The following is a 26,110-nucleotide window of genomic DNA, read 5'->3' on the forward strand; positions in this document are numbered from 1 at the left end:
AAATTGTTCACTTGTATTACATTTGTGAATTGACTTACCTCTGTTAACCTTACTGTGATAAGAACATACCTGTGGTCCCTAGTGTACCATTTATCCTCATCTATATGTAAAACGGTGTGATATACTCATAATTTTTTAAACACATGCATGGTCCAAAGGTTTTACCAAGTCAGTTAAGCAGGGATTTTCTAAAGAAACTGCTTCTGTATGTGTTGAGCTTATAAAAACTCATCACCTGGAAGTAGCTGTCTGATAAATACCAATTATAATACCAGTACTGAGTAACTAATTTTAAAAACCGATGACTTAGCTTAGGCAAGACTTGAACCTCAGCGAATTATAGTGCATTAGGAAATGTTTTAGTTATGATTTCCATGCTGGTGAAGCTTCCAGTCTTCTTTTTTTTTTTTTAAAGAGTTTAACAGAATCAAGGCTAGAAGTACCTGTTTTTGTTTGCAGGTTAGGATGATGGGCATTTCTTTCAGATGAAAGTTCTTTTTGTCAGAGGTTTTTCTTGAATGTCATAAGGATTTTTCCCTGACTCCCCCACTCCTACTGATCAGAAAAAAAAGAAGAGTTGGGAGAGTATTTCCTGTGCAGTAGTGTTGTTATCTATCAAGAAATTAAGGTTAGTACAAAATGAGAACACTGTGTTTCTCAGCCAGTGCTGACTTGAAGGCACCAACTACCAAACAGAGTTCTTGATGACCTAGAAAAAGATAATAGTATTTAGGCGTCTGTCCTTCAAATGCTCAAGTTCAGAAAGCTGCTCAGAGTACACTCTATCTGTATGTCTCTTAGATAACTGTGTCTAGTTGTTTGCAAAATCTGCTCGTCAATCTGTTTTCCTAAATAGTCTGAAATTCTTTTCTCAGAAATCCTTTCCTGTACATTGTACTCTTTCAAGTATAACCCTCTCTGTGACTTTTTCTTAGTTCTTCTATTTTGAAATTAAATTTTTATTGTTTTATTTACACATTATCAAGATAATTGAAATTATTTTTTTTCTCATCCATCCAGAAAAAGTAACTTTTCCATTTCCCGTGTTTCCTTTCATTTTCTTTTTTCCTTTCCTTTCTCTTTCATATCAGGTAATTTTTACATTGATACCATTGCTCCCTGTGGAGCTTTATCCCTCCCTAAAATGCTATTTGCAATCTGAAGCATATCTAAGGTAGACTTAAGGTAAAGTTTACATGTTCGTTTTTTCCCCCTCCATATTTGCTGTTTGCTGGTTTATGATTTGAAAGATCGAGGACTTCATATTTTCTCATGAGAACAAAGGCTGCCCAGCTATTATCATTCAGTGTGTTTCATTGGTTGAAGGAGTGGTCTTCTTGAGCATATTGCTTGCCATCATTTCATATCAATGAGTTCCAGTACTTGCCATTGAAAACAGGAATTTTGTTAGAAGAGGAACTGCTACTAAACTGCTACTAAAGGAAATGGCTTACCCGGTATTCCTAAAGTGCTTGAAAATGGGAAAGGTGATTTTAATATAGGTAACTCAAGCCTTAAACTGTGTTATGTTATGCTTCCTTATTTTGTTTGCAAGACCATCTTCACTATAGTCTTCCTATGCTATTCTGATGGGTGCTATTTCTGTGTTTGTATAGTATATATTCATACTAATTTTCTCCCAGGATGTATTATGGCTCAGTAGTACATCTTTTGTTAGATACAGATTTTGTTTTCTGTGTTTAACAAAGCCTAGCTCTATTTGTCAAGTCTTTGCTAAAGGCCTTTATGCCAATACACAATTAGGCTTGCATATATTCCACAATATTCTTTTTTTTTTTCTGGTGTTTATCTACAAGTAGACAAAGTGAAAAATGATTTTTCCGTAGTTCTCAATGATTTAAGTTATCTTTCACTTGTAAGCTATTACAGTGGAGAGTTAGCATGTGTTAGGTGGCTGGAAAAAATCAGCCTTCATCAGTTTTTAATTGCCAGACAGAACAAATCATATTTTATTTGTAGGTGATGTAGCATGAGTCTTTTCTAATACAATGATCAAATAACAGAAAAAAAAATCAGTTTGTTTTTTTCTCCGTCTCCTAGTGTCTCTTACTTAAAAATCATGGTAATTCTTAATGAACAAAGATGTATTTAAGAGCTATTTGTCAATGACTGTGGCTTTTATGTAAGGGGTTCTTGTTCTGTTGATTTTCATAGTTAATAGAGTTGCAACTTGAGACGTATCATTAGTCTTATGATCCAGGAATGCCTTCTCGGTTCAGCAGGAAGAGCAAGTTCACTTCGCTGTTATTTGCTCTTTCTGAGGTAGAAAACATTTGATGTAACAGAAAAATGAATTGACTATGCTAAACTGGTGCAAGAAAAAAGATTATTTATAGAAAATCCCGGCTTCTGGATTTAAGATATTGGAACAGGCTGCTTTTGCCATGAATTTAAACAGGATTTTTGTATTACATAGTTCAAAGCACAATCTGTAACTGATCTTAAGTCATAATGCTTGTTTCAATTAAAACCAATAGATTTTGCTGGTAGAACAGCCTTGTCTTTTTAATTTTTTTTTTGGGGGGGTCTTATTTCTGGGGATGTTACCTGTAATTAGATAGAATTATTGACTAACTTGGTTTGCACAGGACCTTGGGAGGTCATCTGGTTGAACCTCTCTGCATCAGGCATGTGAAATTACATTGTGGTGCTGAGGTTTATTCAGCTTTAATATCTTCACAACCCCTTTGGGCAACTTATTCTGTGTGTTAGAGCACACTCATGCTCTTTTTCTTTTTTTTTCCTTTTCCTCTAAGTTCTTATATGTAACTGAACAGTCCACAGCCTGTACTGTTGCAAGGGGTTATTGTGTCCAAGGTGTAGGACTTGGTGTTTTCATCTGTTGAACTTGACGAGGTTCCTGTCAGCCTGCTTTTTCTAGTCTGTTAATTCCCTTTAAATAACAGCCCTTCGGTGCAGTAGATAACCAGTTGAGTAGGCCAGCCCTGGTAGGCAGCTCAGCCCCACAAGGCCACTTGTTCACACCTCCCTAACGGGGTAGGGGTGAGAATCAGAAGGGTAAAAGTGAGAAAAATTGTGGGTTAAGAAAAAAATTTCAAAGGGAAAGAAAATCTGTGTGTGCGAGCAAATCAAAATGTGAACTTCCTGAGTTTTATTAAAGACATCAAACAGTACTGGCCCTAATATCAGCCTCTGGGGACACCGCTAGCAATCTGCACCATTGTGGGTTAAGAAAAAAATTTCAAAGGGAAAGAAAATCTGTGTGTGCGAGCAAATCAAAATGTGAACTTCCTGAGTTTTATTAAAGACATCAAACAGTACTGGCCCTAATATCAGCCTCTGGGGACACCGCTAGGTTGTTTTCCCCTGGTTGGACTTTTCCATCCACCTTGGTGAGAGACTTTGCTGAAGTCAGGGTGTATGACATCCACTGATTTCACCTTGCCTGCACAGGTAGTCATCTTGTTGTAGAAAGCAACTGTGTTTGTCAGATATAATTTGCCCGTGATAAATCCATGCTGCTGTTCCCAGACCATCCTCCTGTCCTTCCTGTGCTTGGAAATGGCTTCCAGGAAGACTTGCTCTATAACCTTCCTGGGGACCGAGGCTAGAGTGATGGATTTACAGTTTCTCATAGCTTCCTTGAAGGTGGGCATTAAAACTGCTTTTCTGTGTTCATGAGGAATCTCTCCTAATCACTGCATACTTTAGCCTTTGTATGTATGTTAAGTCTGCGAACCAAATACTGCCTTATTCTAAGGCAAGATGTAGCAGGAAAATACCGTGCAGAAGTAATACCAACATTGTGTTCAGCCACAGTTCTCGAGACTTTGGGGCAGGAAATCTTGATGGTTTAGGCTATGGTCAGGCTGCACATAAGCAAGGTCAGAGTCTGATCTGTGGAAAAAGAAATCTTGCAGCACTGTTTCCTGCAGGTTGTGTTCCCTCTCAGAGAAGATAATATATGGTAGAAATACACAGGCTGGTTTGAAGATAGGCATTTGATGTTATCTGAATTTACAAGTACAGCACATGCTGTTTAGGGGACCTCTGGACTTCAAGGAACTACATTGTTAGACTCGGTCTTATGTGACATTTTAGATTTGTTTCATTGACTTTCAAGACCTTAAAATGTCTCTAGGGAAATGTAGAGTGGTTGCAGTTTTAAAACTTGAAATAAAATGGAGCTGAATAATAAGGTGTGTGTGTCGGTGTTTTTCTCACTTCTTGTTTCAGTTGTGCTTAGGAAGAACCAATCTCATTTGTGTTGCTTCACTGTTAAACTGAAGTAGTTGATTAGCAGCGGTAACAGGGGGGATCGATTCCTTTTCTTAATTGAATGTTTACTGTGCTTTCACAAGGTTTCTTTAAGTTGCAGTTCAGTTATCCTTGCCCTGCATGTGGTCCTTGCAGCTTAACCTCAGTGTTGTAACATCTAAGTGGCTGATCTGCAAATAGAGTATCTTGCATGAAATGTGATATGCTTTGTCTTTATCTGCAGATTTGTGGGTGTAAGAAAATAAGAACCAAATGTTTTTCATTTTTCCTTTTGTCATGTGCCTTGGGGTTAGGCATGGTAGAGGAAGAAGTTGTCCTTCTTTGCAGGCACTTTGTGCTCAACAATCTATTGCATCTTGTTTTATGTAACAGTCGTTGTCTGAAAACTGAATTGGAACATGATTTGTTTTGAAATATGTTCAAAAGGTGCTGAAGAAGATGCTGCCTTTCTCGATACAAATTTTTAACAATTTGAAAAACATTTTTTTATTTCTCCCTTCTCTCTGTTATTTGCTTTTCTTTTTTTTTTTTTTTTTTTTTTTTTACTATAGCTTTGTCTAACATTTTCAAGTTAAAACCCAAACATTTCAGAAAAAAAAGGGTCTAACTTTTATGCTTTTCCCTCTCTTTTTTTTTTTTTTTTTTTTTTTTTTTTTTTTTTTTTTCCCAAAGCTGTTGAGATACACATTGGATAAGCACGGTCTGCAGCAGGTGAGGATCATAGCCAGCGATAGACTGTGGGAGCCCATTTCCTTTGTCTTGCTGCTTGACTCTGAGCTCCACGGAGTGGTCGATGTCATTGGGTAGGGGGTTCTCTCTTTTTTTCTTTCTTGGTGGTTTGTTTATAGTTTGTTTTCATCTTGCCTATTTATAACTAGCACAGCCAAAGCTTCACCTCTCTATACCGTTACTGGCAATGAAAGGACTGATGCTATAGTATTTCTTACTAACCCACATCAAATGATCTTGGCTGTTGTTGCGGTGACAGCCTCAGAATTGTGAGTTTCCTGTCTCGTGGAAGATTCCTATTGGCTGTGGCTGCACTTTTGATGAACTGAAGGTTTTTTTGGACAGCCTTGTTTATTCTGAGGGTTGTTTTGGTTCCTGTATTTGGCATGCAAATGCGCTTTAGCTTTAGAGTTTTGAGTACAGCCTTGTATTACTGACTTCTGCTGGTCTGTCACAGAAATGGGCATGATCCAGAAATGAATTGGGGCTGTGATTCTTTTTGTTTTAGTTACAATAATGTCTTGATTCTTAGATCCCATTTTGTTTTGATGGGAAGATTTTGTTTGGAAAGCATGTAACCAGCTGACTTGTTTTTCTAGTTCTGGGTTTCATCATATAATGCTAATATTTTACAAAAGTAGTAGACTAAATGTGAGATTGATAACTGACTTGTCTGCTGAATGGATATGTGTGTAAGACTTGTTCATTAACTTTTCTTTCTGTAGTAGCTCTAAATTTTAATTATTAGCTTCTATAAACTTGCCTGACCTAATCATATGCTTCAAATGTGGCTGTTCCTTGCTTCAAGTCCTTTTCATTCATTTTTATAATCTGACCCACAAGAGGAGTAGAAATAAAGGCTTAAAGGCTTTCCCTCCAAATACAGATACACAGTCAATGTCCCCTTCAAATCAACCCCTCCTGCCATTATGAACAACAAAAAGGATCCTGGCAGTTTTTTGCCAGTAGAGCCTTGGGTCATTTGTGGATCATCAAATGAAAGCAATTGTGAACTCGCTGTGGTTGCATGCAAAGCCACAGTAGTTACCTGATCCCAGCGTAGTGAACATGCTTCCTGTCTGGCTTCTGGCAGCTACAAGTACATATCCTGAGTCAGTTCCTGAAGCTCAAGGGTTTTGACACTGTATTATTAAGCTGTAGTTGCTTAACTCTTTGCAAATGTGAGTTTTACAGGAGATTAAATACTCTCTTGTGTAACGAATAATGAGTTGGCTACTGGGCATCTAGTGGTGCACATCTCATCATGGTATCTTGAAAAAAAAATGTTGGCTTTCTTTTTTATTTCAAAAGTTTTTCAGATAGCCAGGATTTTTTTCATGAATGCATATAAAATCAATTTTGGACTTGGTAACATAATTTGTGATCTGTGAGGTCTCTCATCACGCAAGCTGGATGGGAGATTAAAGCTGCTGCTTTTGTTTTAATTTGCACTGTTAGGATCTGGGCTTCATCTGCAAGATACTGTAATAGCTAGAAATTAGAGGGAGCCCTGAAGACACACTGTAAAACCATTAATAGATGTTCACCCACATAGGAATGGCACACTTCACCAAAGCTCTTTATAATGTGCTATTTCCAAACAGCTTTTCACAGCTATGACAGTTGCATCAATTTTATCAGTGAAATGAAATATAATGAATTATAAGCAGGTATTTCTCCTACTTTGAACATATTTAAATTACACTGAAGCTCTTGAGAGCAATGTTTTTTGCAGATAGGCTTGTAAATTCCACATTAGTACTTTAGATGTGCTACTTGTTTGTAACACAGTTAAACCACTTACATTTTTGCAATCTGTACAGTTAGAGACCAAGCTATTCTGACTCTACATGTTGAAAAATTACCACCCTCTATCTCCCCCTGACTCTTCCTGCTATTAATTGAAGAGAATAGGAAGTGTTCAGAAAGTGTCTGTGGTTTAGGAGTAACAACTTTCATTTTCACCTTCTATAAATCTAGTATGCCATTAGGTGACAATTCAGTCTTTTTGGTTACCAGCATCTGTGTTCCTAATCAGATCTGTTCTAAACACATTTGGCTGAATGTGTCACAGAAAACCAGACCTTTTAAAGAAATTTGATATTATACCCAAGTTAACAACCTAAGAAAAACAAGATGTTGTGATGTTACTCCATGATGGAATCATGCTGTGGTGTCTGTACAGTGGGAATGCAAACTCCCCCTGGTCCCTCCAGGCCCGTGTGCTGACACAGAATTAGAAGTAGGAAAAACAGTGTTGTTAGCTGATGATTTCTGTTTTCAGAAGATGTTTTTGAGAACTAGACTTTGAGGTTTTTACAGGTAATGCTTTCTTGCAAAGCTTCATTGAAGTGTATTATATAGGCTGGTCTTCTTTATTTTATTTCTATGGCCTTGTACTGATGTGTGAGAGAAAAATGGTGGGAAAACCTGCTATTTCTATCCTCGTTTTCTCCTTTGGGCCATTGCTATATGTAAACCAGAAAATAATATGAAGTCTTTGTTTGTTGTTTAGCAAAGTTACCCAAATGAAGTTACTGTGGGCACTTGTGCAAAGCAGCATTTGCAATCCATAAGCAGAAGAACTTTTCTTATATTAAGAATATACTATCAATTATCTGATTTAGTTTAGCTGCCCTCCACAGGCAACTGTGTGTTGTGTTTTGGGATTTTTTTGCCAATGGAGTTATATTGCTTCATCATCTGCTGTATAAAATACGCTCAATCTCATGATAGTTGATATTTTAAAAACACTTTGTTACCACTTTAAAGGTAGAGGCCCTGATGATGAACCAACCACCTGCTGGTTCCAGAGAGACTGCAAGAAGGAGGGAACAATGAAAATATTTTTTAATAAATGACAGTGGTTTGAAGAATTTAAACACCAATAGCAATAGCTTTTGGTAAATTCTTCTCTTGCAGTGGCAATAGCTTTAAACTTATGTGTCACTTCTGTTGTAATTCTGTTCCTATTACTTTCATTACCCTTTCTTCACCAAGATCCATTCTTTTTCCCCCTTTCATGATACACATGATGTTTTCCTCTCTATTTGAAATGGTCTTCTGTTATAGCGTGTCTGACTGCTCTTTTGAGCAGAGAATCCAAAATCCCACTGTTTCTGCTGAAGCATCACTTCTGTAACAATGATGCATAAAATCTACTCCATGTTGTCTTTTCAGGCAGGAAGAAAGGTAGGTGTTTAGGTGTTTGTGATTTTTCTCGAAATATTAATCAGGATGCTCAAGTCTCTCCGAATAGTACTGGTCCTTGAGTTGACCAGTTATCTCCCGAGGGTAAATGTCTTAGTTTTCATTTCCAGTGAGATAAAAGGTTGTTTTCACTACTGAAGGAGCAGAGCATGCTGTTCTGGACACAGCTAATCTCCTCTCCTTTGCTGCACACCTTTTGTTAGTTGTTGAGGCTGTAGAGTGGCACAAGACATCTACAGAGGGCTGTAGCGTGATCTAGTGTTTAAATATAAATCGCATAGAGTTAAGCAAATCCAGCACATACTGTGTGTGAAAGCTTTCACTGTAATCTGATAGCAAATGGGGTTTTTTATGCATTTGGGTGGGTCTTCTTAAAGTATACACTCTACAGTGTTATTAAAAGTATAAAAAAATATTTATGTACTTATTTTTTAGGAAGTTAGTTTTTGTATGGAATAGGAGTTACGTTCTCTTTCGTCATGTCCTATGTTTTAAGAACTAATCTAGATGTTAATGAAAGTAAAACAAAACCCCTTGGTTAACAGCAGTGTTAAGTGAAAAGCAAATACAGTGTAAGTTGTGTTCATTAACAGTAGAAATTGCATCAAAGAGCAGATAAAAACTATAAATTTCTCAATTGATGGTGAAACTGTTTTACTTGATTGCATACTAATGGGACAAAACAAGAACATTATAAGTGTGCAGGCTTTAAGTGAAGCATAGCTGTCAATAAAGATACACTGAAGGAGTCTGCCTCTAGAACCTGTTTTTTTTCCCTGTTACTTTAATCCTGTTTATCATCCCTTTTTTTTCCAATTTATTGCCATAGCTTTAGCTTTTAGCTGCTGTTTCTACTTCCAGGCTTCGATTTTTATTTTTGTGATAAGTGCTGTTTCTTTTTAAAACGTGTGTAGGGCTCACTATCCTGGAACAAAAACGGTGCCAAATGCCTTGCTGACTAAGAAGAAACTGTGGTCTTCAGAAGATTACAGTACATTCAATGATGAAGTAGGTGCAGGCTGCTGGGCTCGGATCCTGAACCAGAACTACGTGAATGGAAACATGACCTCGTAAGTGCTGTGCGCTGTTGCTCCCCTTCACTACTTCGTGTGTAAGAATTGTTCCAGGTACTATATCACACATCCTCCTACTATGGTAACATGGCAGGTAAACTGAAACTCTCTCCACTCTCAGTCTGAATTCAAGTATAGTAAGGTATGAAGTCTACTGTCCTTGCCTCTTTCTGGGGTAGAAGCCCCACAAGTTTTAATATATTCTTGTGATTACGCAGTATCCCATGGCTTATGCAGATGAGTTCAGATGCCTTTGAGACTCTGATGGTATTTGTTAAGAAGGGAATGTTCTTAAGAACTAAAACACAAAAAACATTGGAGGAAAATGACAATAAAGCTTATTGATCTGTATTTTTCTTAGGGTTTTTATCAAGTTGTTTGTCTTCAGCAGACAAAGTAGGTATGGGTGTCATTATCTAGTTTTTTTGTACAACTTCTTTTTCAGACTCCATTGTAAACCCTGCTGCAGACTTTTGATGTATGTACTGTTTCCTGTGCATTTTCTTTCCGTACTGAAATCTGGAAGAAAGCTGGTCTGTTTATTGGGAAATCACATAACTTGCAGTTTTAGAGGAGAATAGAAAACATACTTTGATGTTTCCAGTGCAATGACTACTAATCTGAAAGAAAAAAAAATCTGACTAAAAAAAAATGTAGACATCAAGATGTAAGCGTAATTTTTCAAAGCTTTCTAGTTTTTATGTAACTTCATTTTGGAACAATAAAGAAAAATGTTTTTTGTCTGAAACGCTTGAAATGGAGCACAGCACAAAATACCTGGATACTTGTAAAAGGAAGTTTCTTGAGCCACATGGTTTCTATGAATCTATCTGCTCTGCAAGCCAAAATTTTCTAACAGATTAATATTTCCTGTGTGAATTCCTGACCATTCCAGTTACCTCTTGACTCTCATATGCTTTAATATCTTACTTTGGGATCTTTATTTTCCCTTTTTTTTTGTTTTGATAAGCCCTTTGTAATTATATATGCCCCAATTGTTTAGCAACCTGACAGCAAGACCTAAATACAATTCTATTGTATTTAGAAATTATTGTGGAATAATTCCAAGTCCATATATCAAATATTGAAGTTATCTTGGCTTTTATATTGTAAATCAACTTCCTGCTGAAAGGCAGCTTATCTTTCTTGTTAAGATTGTTTCCTTTGAACTTGAGTTCCCTACGTTCCTTTTCTACATTTGAAACTGCAGAACAAGTTCAATGTGAGCAAGTTGTTGAGTTTACAACTCAAGAGCTCTTTATTTTATGAGCAACTTTTATAGGATTTCAGGATCTTTTCTGGAATGCGTATCTAGTGTGATAAATCTGTGGCAACGACCTCAGAATATGAGGCCATTGCACTTACCTGTATGCAGTGGCAGAACAGCATGCCAACTTTTGCTTTCTACATAACTGCTTTATTATGCTGCATTTCCATACTTAGGGTGCACAGGTCTTAAGTTTAAGGTCCTAGCAGAAGATTTTCAGTGAAGACTAAATCAGAAGACCTGAAGTAATTAACCTTGTGAGCTGCTTCTGACAGTGAATAGTCAGACAGTGACTGTTCACTGAATAGACAGTGCTATCTGTTCATTCTTTAAATAGATAAAGGAAGGTTTTGTTTTTTTTTTTCAGTGGTACTTCCACTGTCTCACACCTCCACCCCTACCAAAAAAAAATAATAAATTGCCAGCAGCAACAAGCAGCCAAACAAAACCCCAAAACCCACCTCAACAAAAAGCTGTAAACCTCAATACTTAACTTTTTTCCCCTTCAAAACAGGAAGAAAGGTAAATATGGAGTCGTTAATCTTCAGTGCACATTTCCTTAGAGGTTCTCAATACTGAAAGTTGATTTGTTTTATTTTCTTCTGCATTTTTTTGTTTTTTTTTTTTATTTATTTTCTCATTTAGCTGGAAAGATGTTTTTTTGGGCGTATATGCTGCAGAAAAGAAGCATAAATTCTTGAACCAAGGTCATCAAATACTACCTGTATGAATGAAGCAAGCAAACCTGTTTTTCTTCCAGAACCATTGCATGGAACTTGGTAGCCAGTTACTATGAGGAGTTGCCCTTTGGTCGCTGTGGATTAATGACAGCACAAGAGCCGTGGAGCGGCCACTACAAAGTAGAAGCTCCTATCTGGATTACAGGTAAAAAGTTCGTGGGTAAAAGTGTGATGGTCTAACACAGAGCATTTCTGTACTTATTTAGTGGTTTTATGTTTATTATTTTTTGTGGAAAGTTTTGTGAATACTTTGAAGAAGAAAAAAACCTCCTTTCAATAGAAAGCAGAAAGATCTAGTAGCAAGGGAAATCTTGGTACTTGACCATTAGATGCAGCATAATTAAGTAAACTACTGCCTTCTATAACTGTTACTATTAAAGTATTTTGATCTGAAGGGCCCATAAAGGTTAAGGTACTTTCCTAGTTCCTTTCTGTCTTTTTTTTTTTTTTGTAATCCTTAAGTAGACATTTGATACCTCTCGATTTGAGAAAATGGAACAAAGAACCTCTGTATTCTTGTCCTGCTTGAGGTTCTTGGCTTGTGTAAGTCAGCATTTCCTTGTGCTTGGGAAAAGGGGAATACGTTCCATGGACACACATATTCACTGCCTGCTCTGTAGTCCTTTAATATTTTACTGTCTTTGCCACAGCTCGGTAGAGCAGGTAGCATATGCAATGCTATAAAGGAATAACAAGGCAAATGCTCTCACTTTTATTCTTCTGCTAGTTACCTGTATATGTAAAAACATAATAAAAAACAGTGGCCATACTGTCATATGAATAGTTCAGAGCAACTGAGCAGTTGTTCTGTCTTCACGTTGCTCAGGATTTTCATGATCTAGGTCATATTCTTCTTTGGTACTCTCTTACATACTGAAAACCTTACTTATTTAGTTATTCCTCACGGAGATGTCCATGTATGCTTTCTCTGGCTCAAATCTTTATGTAAAAAAAAAAAAAGGGGGGGGAAGAAAAAAAAGACATTTGGGAAAATCCAAACCGTGATGAATATTCATATTGAATGTACATGATGGAGTTACATAATGATGTAATAATTTTTTCTTCCTGTTTAAATAATCGCTATCATTTTATCTTGGTTTGCCACAGATATGTTTTTAATTGTGCCTTAGTATAATTCTTTAATCTTTCTTCTCGTGTAGGTAGAATTCGTTTTGGGAGTTCCATGACTTGCTTCCCAAAACCAAGTTTTTTGTGTTGTAAGAAAGCATGAGAGAGAAATTAATTTAGACTATTTTATATTATTTTTTTATTAAGACTTAATTACTTTCCTCTGATTATTGTTCTGTTTTGTCTCAGCACACACGACGCAATTTACTCAGCCAGGCTGGTCATACTTGCAAGTGGATGGACACTTAGAAGGAGGTGGGAGTTTTGTGGCTCTGACAGATGGCCGAGGAAACCTTACCATCATCATTGAAACTATGGTATGGGCATCAGCAGTTCCAATGAACTAGAAAAGATAAAGGGAATTTTTTGTTATAAGAAACCGTTTGATTTATGTAGCTCAGTATCTATGGACATGCTCATCCTTTTTTCCTATCTAAACTTTGAGTGTAGTTGAATCTTCCTGGAGACCAATTTCTGTGTCATGTTTTTATCACTAATTAGCTTTAATTTGATGACACACACTGTGAGGAAGTTAAATCATGTGCTTTTTTTTAAAGCAGCATTCAAAATGCAAGTATTAAGCTGGTATAGTTACAGTTATTAAGATAACAGTGAAACAAATAGTTGAAAATCGATCCTATGTTGCTTTTTTAATTTCAGTTTATGCAGTATGTTTTTTATGAACACTGCCATGTGATGCATCCCAGTAATGTACGTTCCTTTTGTTACATTTATTATTTTCTTCAGACTCATAATCACTCTCAATGTATCAGGCCTCCACTGCCTCATTTCAGTGTGAAACCTCAGAGAGCAACTTTCTACCTCAAAGGGTCATTTGTAAGTGGATCTTGAGTACGTTTAATCAGTCTTGTAAAATGAATTTGGATATGATTAAAATCTGTAACTAATGTAGCTGATGCACCATAGTATTGCAGAGGTTTGGAGATCCGTAACAAAGGTGCTTTGCTCAAAAATGAATATCAAAGAACCAGTAACTAAACTAAAGGTCTCATTAAAGCAAAATTAGCAGGAGATTATTTCAGCCTGGTTGCTCCTAGGCAGAAAGTTTGTATCAAAGGGAAACCGTTGTTGGTAGTAGAGAAGCTAAAGATTGCATGTGTGACTGCAGTGTTTTCTGTCTTAACATGCAGCAATGCTGCTTATAAGGACATGCAATCTATAAAAAGATGAGCCATATGTCATGGCTAGCTGAATAGGGTGGCCTCTAACATGATCAACAGCTCTAAAATACCGAAAATTAGACATCTTTTTATATTGTGTTTCATTGTAGTATATGGTGGAGGCCCTTCAAGTGTGGCATTCTAGACTTGGGTTTGAATCCGGGAACTCCAGTCTTTTCCAGCAACTCCATCCTGTTAAGGTAAGTTGATGAGTTTTGATTACACTCTGCGATTTCAGCTGTTTCTTCCTCCTTCGCTGGAACCCCTGACTTTTTTTATTAGCTCCATTTGATTACATTTTTACTAGCTCTATACAAGCTTACCTGGAGTAATAGAAAGTTTGGGGGGAGGGGGTTTTCAGAATAGCTCAGAGATAACTAAATGCTGAGGCAAGAAGATGCGATTTTTGCCCTAAATCGGGACTTTAGGGATCTCCTTTAATTCAGGAATTTAATGCTTTGTTATTTACCTATTTGATTTTTACAGCTTGAGCTTTCTTTTAATTCCAGGTGTGGAAGGGAAGTTTTTCTTTAGATCTAGACATAGACGAAGTCTACACTTTAACCACACTCAAGACAGGACAGAAATGTTGTTGCCCAGAGCCTCCACCATCTCAGCCCTTTCCTTCAAATTACAAAGATGATTTCAATATTCGTAAGTCAGAATTCTCTTATCCAAAAGCTTATTTCACACACAGATATAGTCTTAATATAGAATGGCAATAACAATTACGTGATTTAAGTCCTCTAATGGATGTGACATGAAGTAATCTGCTTTATTTTTGTTTATTTATACCTGCTTCTCCAACAATTTACAGCTATATACTTCACTTGCAGTGAGATGTATTTAATTCTGTGTCTTAACTGGGTGGTCACTAACAGTTTTAAAGTTCCTGATGCAAATCGTACAGCTCATAAATACAGTGAAGTAGTTTTTGGAAGGAAGATAGGAAAGAAGGTAATTCACTTTGCTAATTATTTTTGCAAAGACTGGGGTCTGCTTAAAAACTAAAATCACCTTGCAACTCCCAAAACTTCATCTTTGGAGACTGTGCTTTGATAGAGTAAGTCAAAATTCTGCGGAATATTTTCAGACGAAATTTCTGAAGAGTACACAGAAGGAAAATAATGTTTTGGTCTTGATGCATGTTTTATTTTCTGAACAGGTAATCCTCCTTTCAGTGAAGCCCCGAATTTTGCGGATCAGACAGGTGTATTTGAATACTTCGTAAATGCTTCTGACCCAGGAGATCATGTGTTCACACTCCGCCAGGTGGTGGTTCAGCGACCCATCACTTGGGTTTCTGATGCAGACCAGACCATTAGCCTCATAGGAAATTTTAAGTGGTATGTCAATACTATTTTCTAGTGACATGTGGGGAAATGTCCTGCTTACCAGTCTGAGTTACGATCAGTTAATCTGTTTCAAGCTTCATTTCTCTTAGGCTTTTGCATTCAGACTCTCTGTAGATATGTAGAAATGATCACTTAAATGGACTTCCAAAAGTCATTGAGCCTTGCTCAGGGCTCTTGCCAACTCTAAGAGATCAACTGTGTCATTGTCTAAATGAGTCTTAAAACCATTCAATGATCCACCACATCTCTTGTTAGCTGTGCCAACTCCTGTCTTACAATTATTTTTTTTCCCTATGGATATGTTTGTTCTAGCTGGTTTTGCAGAATAATGGATCTGGGTTGGCATACTAGAAAGACCAAGTCAAAATCCTAATTCGAAGGGTGCACTGAGTTTCAGTGCATTTTTAAATGGAACAAAAAAATTGTTTCAGTTTAAACTGCCTAATTATGAGGTGTCTTGCTTGATTGTTAGTGATTTTGATCAATCTCGAATCAATGAAATAGTCCGGGAGTTAATTCAGTTCTATTTGTTGTAGACTGCCATCTTCTGAGCAGTGCCCAGAATTGCATGAATTTGATCCAGCTGTTACTCAAAACAGTTTTCTTTCTGGGTAAACGTAACTGAGGTTTGATATGAGTATGGTTATGATTGTGATTTCTAGGGGCTATAATGATGGTAATTTGGAATCAAGCATCATATTTTAACATAGTGTTTATTTAAAATTAGAAAGCAATTTGGAAAGAACCTGTTAAGTAATTGGTTTAGTGACAGTAAGTAACCATAAAACTTATGCTAAATCTTTTTCTTCTATTTGGAAGTCTAACTTAAACTCTTTGATCTGTCTTTGGATTTTATTTAGTTGTCTAAAAGCAACTTTGCATTTTGCAGACCTGAAGGTTTTTCTGTGGAGGTGCAAACCTTCTGTGGGCTTGTGTTTTGTTTGTGTTTGTTTTTTAAATAATTAATTGGAAGTTGCTGACAATAAACGTCATTTTGCTGTTGGTTTCTGAGAAGAATTGCCCTTTCTAAGAAAATCTATAGATTCACAGGTGGGAAACAATGAGTCCAGACAAGTTCTGTGCATCTTGCACCTGCAGGTCACAATTAGGATTGCTAAATCTTTCCTCAAAAAGTTTACTGTACTAAATAGGGAATACTCTTCTGCTTACTGCCTGCTCAAAAAGATCGATTCATTGCTTGTTAAAATGCTGAACTTCTTTTATAGGGTAAACATGACAGTCACTTGTGACATCTTCATAGAAAAACAACGTGATGGGGGCGTGTTTATTGCAGGAAGAGTGGACAATGGTGGGATATATGTTCGACGGACCAAAGGAGTTTTCTTCTGGGTTTTTGCAGATGGCACCTATAGAGTCACTGGTGACTTGGGTAAGCAGCTCTTTGCTAAAGTGGATGCTGACATATTGATATGTCATTTTGATAGCCCTGATAAAAATGACTAATGTTCAGATTATGTAATTCATTTGTCATGGCTATGACTTAAACCCATTATGCTCTAATGATGGCCACATTTTGTATGTGAAGAGAGCATCTGAAGGCTACTGGCTGGTCCACTTCTCAGTCTCAGCTTTCTGGATTTTTTTTTTTTTCCTGCTGACAAAACCTCTTTTACGCTACCAAATACAGTTTTTGCTTTTATTTTGCTTTTCCTAAATACTCAGATACAATATTAATTGCAGAAAAGTTTGATCTGATTTCTTACACTACACCTAAAAAAACCCCATCCTGCTTGAGATGCAGTGGCCTGTTTTGCAGAGTATTGCAAGTCAATGTACATACATCTGGCTTGGTAGTTTTTGCTTTTCCTAAATACTCAGATACAATATTAATTGCAGAAAAGTTTGATCTGATTTCTTACACTACACCTAAAAAAACCCCATCCTGCTTGAGATGCAGTGGCCTGTTTTGCAGAGTATTGCAAGTCAATGTACATACATCTGGCTTGGTGGTGATGATGAGTGGCCAACTGTTTGCACAAATTATGTATTTTGCTCTTAGTCTGGCTCAATGGAGTAAGAGCATATTTTTCTTGTGGTGCTGGCATTCATATGTGATCATCTATAGAGCACTCGAGAGGCACATGAGAGTGTATGTCATAATACTTCATCAATAGCTAAATGTTCTTTTTAATTTGCTTTGAAGTAGCAACAGGTTCTGCATTTTCTATCACTTCATGACCATAATTTAAAATTTTCAATAGTTCCTGATGTAGCAAATGCAACTTCTAAATCTGCAGTGTATCTAATATAAAGACAGCCTGTAATGACCCATTTCTCACTGTACTGACCTTAAAAGTAGCCTTGTTTTGTATTTGGTAGCTGCAGTTTATGATTTCTCCTCATTTTGTAGGTTTGGTTTTTGCTGTTTTGTTTTTTTTTCCCCATTGCTTTTTTATCATGGATGGGTATCATATAGAAGGCTTTACACTAGTTTCTCTTAACATACTGGCGCTCCCTAAGGAAACTTTGCAATGTCCAACTCCATACAACTGAAGTTTCAGCTGTGTGTAAAAATATACTTATGTTTAGGATCGACTCCAGTATTTACTTTTAATAAGACAAAACAACATTTCCCAAGTAGTTTCTTAGGCTGTCAAAAATAATTTTTCGTAGATGAAACGAGAGGATTTTGATTAACTACCTCATTATTTCAGACTTGTTGCACGATATAATATTTTTTTGTCATCTTTATATATAGTTTTCCTGAATGTTAAATTAACTTGCAGCTCAGACTGCTGAATAATTGAAAAATCCACTTGTAGCACTTAATTTTTTTTCAGATCTTTCATCCAGGTGTCAGTCACACCCAATTTTTGCTCAGCTTAAGTTTTGATTCTAACTAAGCAGCACGAGTGGCAACTCAAACCCTCTGATTTAAAAAAGTTCCAGTACATGAACAGGGAGGTCTATAGAACAAGCAGAGCAGTAACTAGTGTCACAATTCGTGAACCCATCCTCTCAATAGAGGGGAATCCTTATCTCAGGCCAGATTCCCAAGAGCATTGGAGATTTCAGTGGAAAAACAGCCCTGGCAAAACAGGGGAATGGACTAATAATGTAGAGTCCAGGTTTGGGTGTTAATCCTTCCGTGCTGCAGTTGGAAGTGGTAACATGCCAGTCCTGAACGCTTCTGAAAAATAGGTATTGTTTTCCTTTTGCTGCCTTGGTATTTATCTGTTTCAGTGAAAGGGTGAGGTAACACTTTGCTAACCTTAAGCGTGTTTTGCAGCTGGAGAAGAAATATTAATGAAAGGCCTTTCTGGTGTGCGGGATAACGCGTGGCACACGCTGACTCTGAACATCCAGGTAAGGACGCGGGCAAAAAGCTAGAAAACCCGTTGTGAAAGTTCCAGCACTAAATGGTTTAGACAAAACTGTGCTATACTATTGATTGTCTACTCGCATGAGTTTGCCCTATCTAAAACATAAATAACATCTCTGTTATTTTAAACCAGTATTAAAATACCATACCGAGTTGTGTTGTCTGTATGTTTAAAGAGATCTTGAGAAACTGGAAAAGGTGTGAAAAAGAAATGGAAAGATGAATTGAAAGGTGGAGATAGGAAAGCTAGAGAGGCAAATCTTTTTAATCTAATGAAAAGATCATGACTTGACTTCCTGTTCTGAAGACTGTCAGCAGACTACTCTACTGGCCTGTTTTACACATCTGACTCCTGCCAGTTCCGTTTGTATGCTAGGGCTTTGTATGTGAAGGTAGTTAAGGGCTGGAGAACTGAATATGAGCATAAATCGTTTAAAACACAAAATGGTGGTGGTAAGTTTAAAATTATGATGCTACAAGCTTCCATCTGTGCTGCTGGAGTATTTTGTACTAAACAACAACAGAAGTGCAGAGCCCTCTTTAAAGAATTCTCACGCTGACTGCTTCTTGGAAGGCATTCTTTACTTTTACCTGTGTCTGTAATTGTCTTTCAGATCTAGAAATACAAGTCAATTGAAGTACTTTTTCTAAATACTGTTTAGTGCCACAGTGGCAAGATAAACGTAACTTCTCCTGAAACTATTTTGAATTTTAATGGCAACATGATACTTAAAAGTTCTGCTGTCCCCTCTTCCTCTCAGCTTAATGTCTAAAATACATCTCCCTTTCCTTTCGACTTTTGCCTAATTCTAGAGAACCAGTGCCAGGTGTATCACACCCCCTTTGCCTTTTACCTAACTGTACAGAGTCAGTGCCAGGTGTACCATACCCCGTAAGACAGTCGGGCTGTTTGAGGGAGCCTGATGCAAGTGGGGAGGAAAACCAGTCTCCCTTTCAGATCCTGCACTGAGTTTGCAAAACAGTGAGTCAGGGGAAGATGAGCCTTTAATGTGTTTGATGGAAAGGCATTAGATCTGTTTCATAGAGCTGACGGGCACGGGCAGATTCTAGGCAATATTTAGAGGCACCTCTGCACGGAAAATGTGTGAAATACAGTTGAAATCTGACTTGACATCTTTCTGCCTTGTCTCTTCTCCCACGTGAGTAGGCTCAGTGTCAGCATACTTAATGACTGGATTTGACAAAGATAACTTTTTTTCCTTTTTTTGACAGGGCACTTCTGCCTCAGGACTGTTAAATGGTTATCCGCTCTGGGAGAATGTCACCATTTCCAAACCAAGTAACGGCTGGGCTGCTATTGGAACTCGCTCCTTTGAGTTTGCACAGTTTGACAACTTTCATATCGAAGCCAGCTGAGGTAGCTTTTGCATTTGAAGAACCCAATTCTTGGTATTACTTTGAATAAGAGCCAGTTCAAACTTTGAGGGCAACTTAACACTATGCTAAGATTGATTTGTTGTCAAGAAATCTGAATTCTCTCCTTATTACTTGTTAGAGGTTTACTTGAATAGGTATCAACATGTCTGTAACTTTATCCCCTGGTTGATATGGGATTTTTGCCCTTCGATTTTTGGGGGTAAATTTTAGTTCAAGGTAACGATGATGATAAAATCTTGGATTTAAATGTCTTTTAATTTCAACATCTTAACTTCTCAGATCACACTTAAGATAACTTCAGAAGTTAGCAGAAGACAGAGGCATCTCAAGGTGCACTTTCAACACTTACATGGTTGTGTCCATTCCTTTCACTCTGAAAGCATTAAATGCCAGTAAGTCTTATGAGCCAGTGGCCCCATACTTTTGTAGGTCTGTCGTTCTCAAATGTAGTATTTTTTTTTTTTTTTCGCTATAGAAAAACTATTTTGTCTGCTACAGTCTGAGGCTAGACATTATGGTACTCCAAGTGCATTTGATTACTTCTTCCAACTTTCATTGCCAGCCTTAAAATAGATCATATTTTCAGTGGAACAGAAGCGTGCCTTATGGCAGATCAGGCAGTGCCTTACTTCTAAGCTACCTCCTCTTTGCAATGAAAAGGTTGAAATGGATGAAGAGACACTGTAACTTGCTGTATGGTAGTGGTAACCTTGTGGGGTTTTTTGAATGGCGCAAAGAGTAAAAGCTTTGCATCATTGATGCTGACAAGCCAAGTGCTTACTTCTCTTTCAGGTCATGTCTTAAAACTGGCCTTTTGTTCCTAGAAATTTGGGCAACCATCTCTCACTTTTTATCTAAATCTCAGAGAAGAAAATAAAGCATAGCAGTCTTGTTGAGCTTATTATATTACTGTAGCACAGAGGAGATTTGAATACTGTCACATCCTGCCATAAAACAGAAAACGAAATAGTTGTTACCCTTAAGAGCTTGCAATCTGTTTGTAAAGTGAGTGGCTGCAGGTGGGCACGGGCAGAATGGCTTAGTGTGCCAGGCCGTGGGACTGACACGAGAGTCTCTGGTTTTAAACTTTTCGTAGGCATCATGGAGTAAAGTTCAGAGTTAATTTCACATCCTTGGGAAAGGAGAGATTCTGTTTTGCTGTTGCTTCATTGTTGTTGTTTTTCCCAAGTTACTATGCTACATTAAAAAACACTGATTTGGAATACAAATACAATGAGATACCGAATGGGATTTTGATTACACACATTCCAAATTCAGTTGGCTTCTGAATTGACCTTCTTTGCTGTTGCTCAGTTTAAGATGATGTCTATTGCCATAATGAGACATGCTTCCTGTGCCCGTCTGCTTTTTGCATTCACATCCTAATTGACAAGCAAGTAGTTCCATGGTCTTGATAGCCTCAGACAGCCATTAGTGCTGTATCTGTAGCAGGCAATATCTTATCTTTGAGAAATAGATTTGCAGTGTACTTGCGATTTATACAGATTATTAATCTGATCCACTTCATTTTGAAAGCTGATTCCAGTTAAGTGTTAACTTCAGTCTTCGAAGTTGTCATTTAATATAGAGTTAATGTAATAGAATCATTACTTGAAAAATTTTGTAAAGGTTATCTTCCAAATTAGCTTTTGAGATCTCAAAATTCTATCTCTAGTAAGTAGAAATGTTTACTATTATAGCAATTATCCTGATACTGCTATTAATTGGTTACGAATCATTCATACATGCAAGTTTCATACGTGCTGGTAACCTTGAAAAATGGTCCAAACCGCTTAACACTCTTGTAGAAGGCTTCCAAATATTAAGTAACTATTTACTTAAGCAGGTGAAAAATGAAAGCTAGTTTTCCACTTAAGTTTCATTTGACGGTTGAAGTGTGGATGCAAATCTGTTCATGACTCACTTGATTTCAGAATGGATGTCACTGGTAACTCCAGATGTGAAGGAATCTAATTTTAGGTCCTCGTATTCAAGTAATATGAGTATAGAAGAAGTAGTTCTCAGAATAAACTTATTTTAGCTGTGATGGATTTTCCTGTTAGGATACTTCTTGGAGACTTCCTGGTAGCTTGTGTGGCTGCAAGCAGTGGTGGTGTAAGAGGGAGATAGCAATGATGCAGTTATTCCAAAGGAGATGTCCAGTTTTTTACCTTTTAATGCACTAATGTAATAAACTGTTATATTGTGTACTTTATCACTGGAACCGTTGATTTTTTTTTTTCTAATCTTAATTTATAATGTTAGAGGATTAAACTGTTATGAACAGAGTAAATGATTTAATGGTGATATAAAGCTATTCATCTTTATATGTCTGTAATTCTTCACCCTTCAGCAGGCTGTAATATGTTTGGCAATAACAAGCTGTCAGGTCTTTCATTGAGGGGTGGATTTATATTGTTGATTATAAATACTAATCATTCCAAAAGGACAAATAAAACACTTAAAACCCCTTTATTTGTGCAGAGTGCTTCTGTAAATGGGTCTTGGTTTTCTGCAGTAATAAAGCTGACAGTTTGTCCATTGTGATTCCTGATAAATATGCTTGGCATTAGCTTAATTGGATTGGAAGAGTTTTTCTGACACAGTGAATAGCCAAACAGCCCTCATTAACAAATATCTCAAAATCCATATGCATTAGGACTTGTGCTGTTAATTTTTTTTTTTTACAGCACTCAATATATATTTTACTACTTTCTGGATTTTTGGTGGTGGTTTTTTTTTGCATTTAGTTAAGGCAATTGAACTGTATTTGAAGGCCACTTCAAATACACTGGAGTCTTGTGAAATTTAGCTGAAACTAACACTGTGTGCCAAGATACTGCAGGGTGTCCTTTACCTTTGGACATCCCAGGCAGCTCTGGAGGGCAGGGAGGGGAGCAGTCTGTGCATGAATTCTTATTTTGCTTTGGTGTGTAGCTCTTGGTACACTGGACTGTCTTAGCTGAGCCCACAAGTTTCCCCACTTCTACCCTTCAGAGTCTCTGCATCGTCCCAGGGGGCAAGGGGCTGTGCCGCTGTGCGATGCCGAGCTGCTGCTGGGATTGACCCACAAGCCCCGGGAAGCCAAAGCCCAGTGACTCACGAAACCAGAGTCCGCTGCAGCCGCTCTTCTGCAAAACGCTCCCCGACTCGGTGGCAGCGGAGCCGCCAGCACCCTACGCCCGCCTTCCCCAGCCAAGGGACGCCCAGACTCTGAGGGACGCAGCGTTGGGTCAAACAAGGGATTTATTGAAACGTATTTACAGAGGGTAAAGGGACGGCGGTCTCGGGAACAGGGAGGGCAGTCGCTGTCCAGGTGGTAACAGCGCTGAGTCTCTGCTGCACGGCTCCTTCCTGGCAATGGCCCCTTCAGCTCAGGAAGACGTAGGAGTCGCCGTGCTCCACTCCAAACACCATCTCAATGAGGATGGTGCTGCCAGAAGCATCCGTCAGGCGGAGGTCGCAGGAGGTCCTGGAGGGCAGCACCGTCAGCCGGCAGTGGGTCGACTGAGGCATAAGCGCCCAGGCCCTGGTGAGCAGAGTCTGCAACCAGCGGGAGGTCTTCTCCACGTCCAGGTAGGGGCCGGTGCAGAGGGTGCCCAGGAGGCTGGGACCCTGTTTCTGCCTCAGTTCCTTCTGGGGGTGGTGGAGAAAGCACAGTGCGTCCCCGGCCAGCTGCTCCTTCGTGCAGGTGCACTGCAGCTCTACGCGGAGCCTGGACTTCCTCGCCGGCTTGTCCTTGTTGGTGGTGCACGTCTCCAGGCGGAAGGCATGGCCACGAGGGGGCTTCAGGGGCACGAGGAGGCGGTAGATGGCATCCTCCTCACAGGTGCTCCAACCTCGTAAGGCGCTGCCTACCCCGACGACTGGCCTCAGTTTTGGCACGAAGTCGTAAGATCAATCACAGAGCCATCATAGAATCACTTAGGTTGCTAAAGACCCTTAAGATCACCGAGTCCAGTCGCAAACCCAATGGGCTGACGGGTCAGGCTCCCAGAGTTCTCTTCAATGGGGTTCCATCAGGCTGGCGCCAGTCCCCAGTGGGGGTCCCCGGGGCTCAGTTTTTGGGGCCTGTGCTCTTGAATGTTTTTATCACTAATCCAGAGGCAGATGATTAAGGGATTAGAGCACCTCCCTTGCAAGAAAAGGCTCAGAGACCTGGGGTTCTTTAGCCTCGAGAAGACTGAGGGGAGACCTCATCTCTGTTTACAAGTTCATACACTCCCACCGAGTTTGGTGTCACCTGCAAACTTACTGAGGGTGCACTCAATCCCCTTATCTCGATCATCTATAAAGTCACTTGGCTCATTGCGCTTGGAGAAGAGAAGGCTGAGGGGTGCCCTCATGGCAGCCTCCAACTTGCTGAAGGGGGACATCGCAGCAGGAGGTGCTGATCTGCTGGCTCTGGTGACCAGTGATAGGACATGAGGAAATGGAATGAAGCTGCGTGCCGGAAAGTTCAGACTGGAGGTTAGGAAGAGGTTCTGCGCTGAGAGGGTGGTTGGTCACTGCAACAGCCTCCCCAGGGGAGTGATGATGGTACCAAACCTGTGTCAGCGTTCATGGAGCGTGTGGACAACGCTCTCAGTCATGAGGTTTAATTGTAGGTAGTCCTGCGAGGAGCAGAGTGTTGGACTTGGTGATCCTTATGGGTGCCTCCCAGCCTGAGATAGGATAACGTTTTGAGGGCCGTACAAGGCTGGAAAATGCCATAGTTACCCAAGCCCCAGGGAGGCAGAAGGCTTCCCAAAAAGGCAGGTCTGGTGGGCAGAGCAGGGGAGCAGGGCGTGAATGCCACAGAGAGCAGCTTCAGGGCAGGTAAGAGTCTGCTGGGGAAGGAATCTGCAGCAAAAAGCTGCAGAGAAGCTCTTTTGGGGACTTTGCTTGACCTGGGGCTGTCAGCTGGTGGGCGGTGCTGCTGAGGGAGCCTGGGTGGAGCCACCACCAGCCCTGGTTGATCAAGCTCCAGGTGATAAGTAGCCCCAGGAGGGCAGGGACTAGTCCTTGGCCACGGAGCCCAGAGGGAGCACCCTGTGCTGGCGGGGCAGCAGCTGCTGTTTGTGCATCCGGGCCCTGCGCCTCTACTCGAGTCCAAGGTACGTTCAGTCAGTCCGGGGGGCTCAGCTATGGCTTCTACCCGGTCGAAAGCTGTTTTTAGGAAGGCTGTGGGCACCCAGACAGAGGCCCCAGGCAAACACGTGGGTGTCCAGGCTTCTGGCTGCAGGGAGTGCTGGAGCCTGGCAATGGCGGGCAGCAGGGACAACACCTGTATCAGATGTGAACAGGTGAATGATCTGCTCAGCCTGGTGGCCCAGCTGAAGGATGAAGTGGAGAGGCTGAGGAGCAAGAAAGAGCAAGCAAAAAAGGGAGTGCATGAAAGAAACTAGTAGAGGAGTAGGGGAACAGGCTGAGCCCCCATGTAAATGGGAGGACCCCCTCCCCTCTTGTCCCCAAGCAATAGGTGGAGATCTCAGAGAAGAAGGGGAATGGAAACTGGTCCCTGCTCGGGGGAGCAGGCGGGTCCCCTCCCAGCCCCCCAGTTACCCCTGCAGAACAGGTATGGGGTCCTGCAGGAGAAACTGGCTGATGGAGAGGAGGATGGCATGTCAAGACTAGAAAAGTCAGGAAGTACACATCACTACAGATGCAACATCACTACTAGCTCCAAAAGGAGAAGGGTCGTTGTTGTGGGTGACTCTCTGCTGATGTGGGCAGAGGGACCAATGTGCCGCCCTGACCCACTTCACAGGGAAGTCTGCTGCCTCCCTGGGGCACGGGTCAGGGATGTGATGGACCTACTTCCAGACCTAATAAACCCATCTGATTATTACCCCCTGTTAGTGTTTCAGGTGGGTAGTGATGAAGTAGGTAGGAGAAGGCCAAAATCAATTAAAAGAGACTTCAGAGCCTTCGGACAGCTGCTCAAGGGAACAGGAATGCAGGTTGTGTTCTTGTCTATCTCTCCAGTGGCAACCGTGAATAAGGAAATTGACAGGAAGAGGCAGAATATCAACTTGTGGCTCCGTGACTGGTGTTATCGGCAGGGCTTTAGGTTTTTTGAGCATAGGCGGCTACGCCAGACACCTGGCCTGCCAGTGGCAGGCGGGATACAGCTGTCCCAGAGGGGGAAAAGAATTTTGGGGCAGGACTTCGCAGGGCTCATTGACAGGTCTTTACACTAGATATGGGGGGGGAAGGGGGCACTAGAGATGAGCCTAAGGATAGCCTCCAGCCTGCCACTTCACTTGAGGCGAGAGAGGATGATAATATCTCAGCTGATGATAACATCTCAGAAATGGGGGATGGTAACGCACATGGTAGTGATGACATCGGGGATAGTGATGATAGTGATAAGTCAGCAACCACAGAAGGATCTAAACATGGTCAGGAGGGTATTGGGGCTCGCCCCTCCCCCCCCCCCCAAAA

At 39.7% G+C, this 26,110-nt stretch overlaps 1 protein-coding gene across 2 annotated transcripts in view; it reads left to right on the forward strand.

The window, feature by feature from the left end:
• Positions 1–22,155, forward strand: part of GALC (galactosylceramidase) — a 36,833-nt gene extending 14,678 nt beyond the window's left edge. The window contains exons 7-17 of one of the 2 annotated variants that reach the window (XM_014947080.1): positions 4,933–5,063; positions 9,114–9,269; positions 11,300–11,424; positions 12,597–12,724; positions 13,155–13,244; positions 13,699–13,788; positions 14,098–14,242; positions 14,754–14,934; positions 16,170–16,333; positions 18,194–18,270; positions 19,520–22,155. In XM_014947080.1, the coding sequence (XP_014802566.1) occupies positions 4,933–5,063; positions 9,114–9,269; positions 11,300–11,424; positions 12,597–12,724; positions 13,155–13,244; positions 13,699–13,788; positions 14,098–14,242; positions 14,754–14,934; positions 16,170–16,333; positions 18,194–18,270; positions 19,520–19,663 (1,431 nt within the window). In that variant the 3' untranslated portion in view covers positions 19,664–22,155. The remainder of the gene's footprint in view (positions 1–4,932; positions 5,064–9,113; positions 9,270–11,299; positions 11,425–12,596; positions 12,725–13,154; positions 13,245–13,698; positions 13,789–14,097; positions 14,243–14,753; positions 14,935–16,169; positions 16,334–18,193; positions 18,271–19,519) is intronic. The other variant, XM_014947081.1, reaches the window with a different exon arrangement.
• The last annotated feature ends 3,955 nt before the right edge of the window (positions 22,156–26,110 follow it).

This window comes from Calidris pugnax, unplaced genomic scaffold, assembly GCF_001431845.1.
Source record: "Calidris pugnax isolate Ruff unplaced genomic scaffold, ASM143184v1 scaffold127, whole genome shotgun sequence".
Classification (NCBI taxonomy): domain Eukaryota; kingdom Metazoa; phylum Chordata; class Aves; order Charadriiformes; family Scolopacidae; genus Calidris; species Calidris pugnax.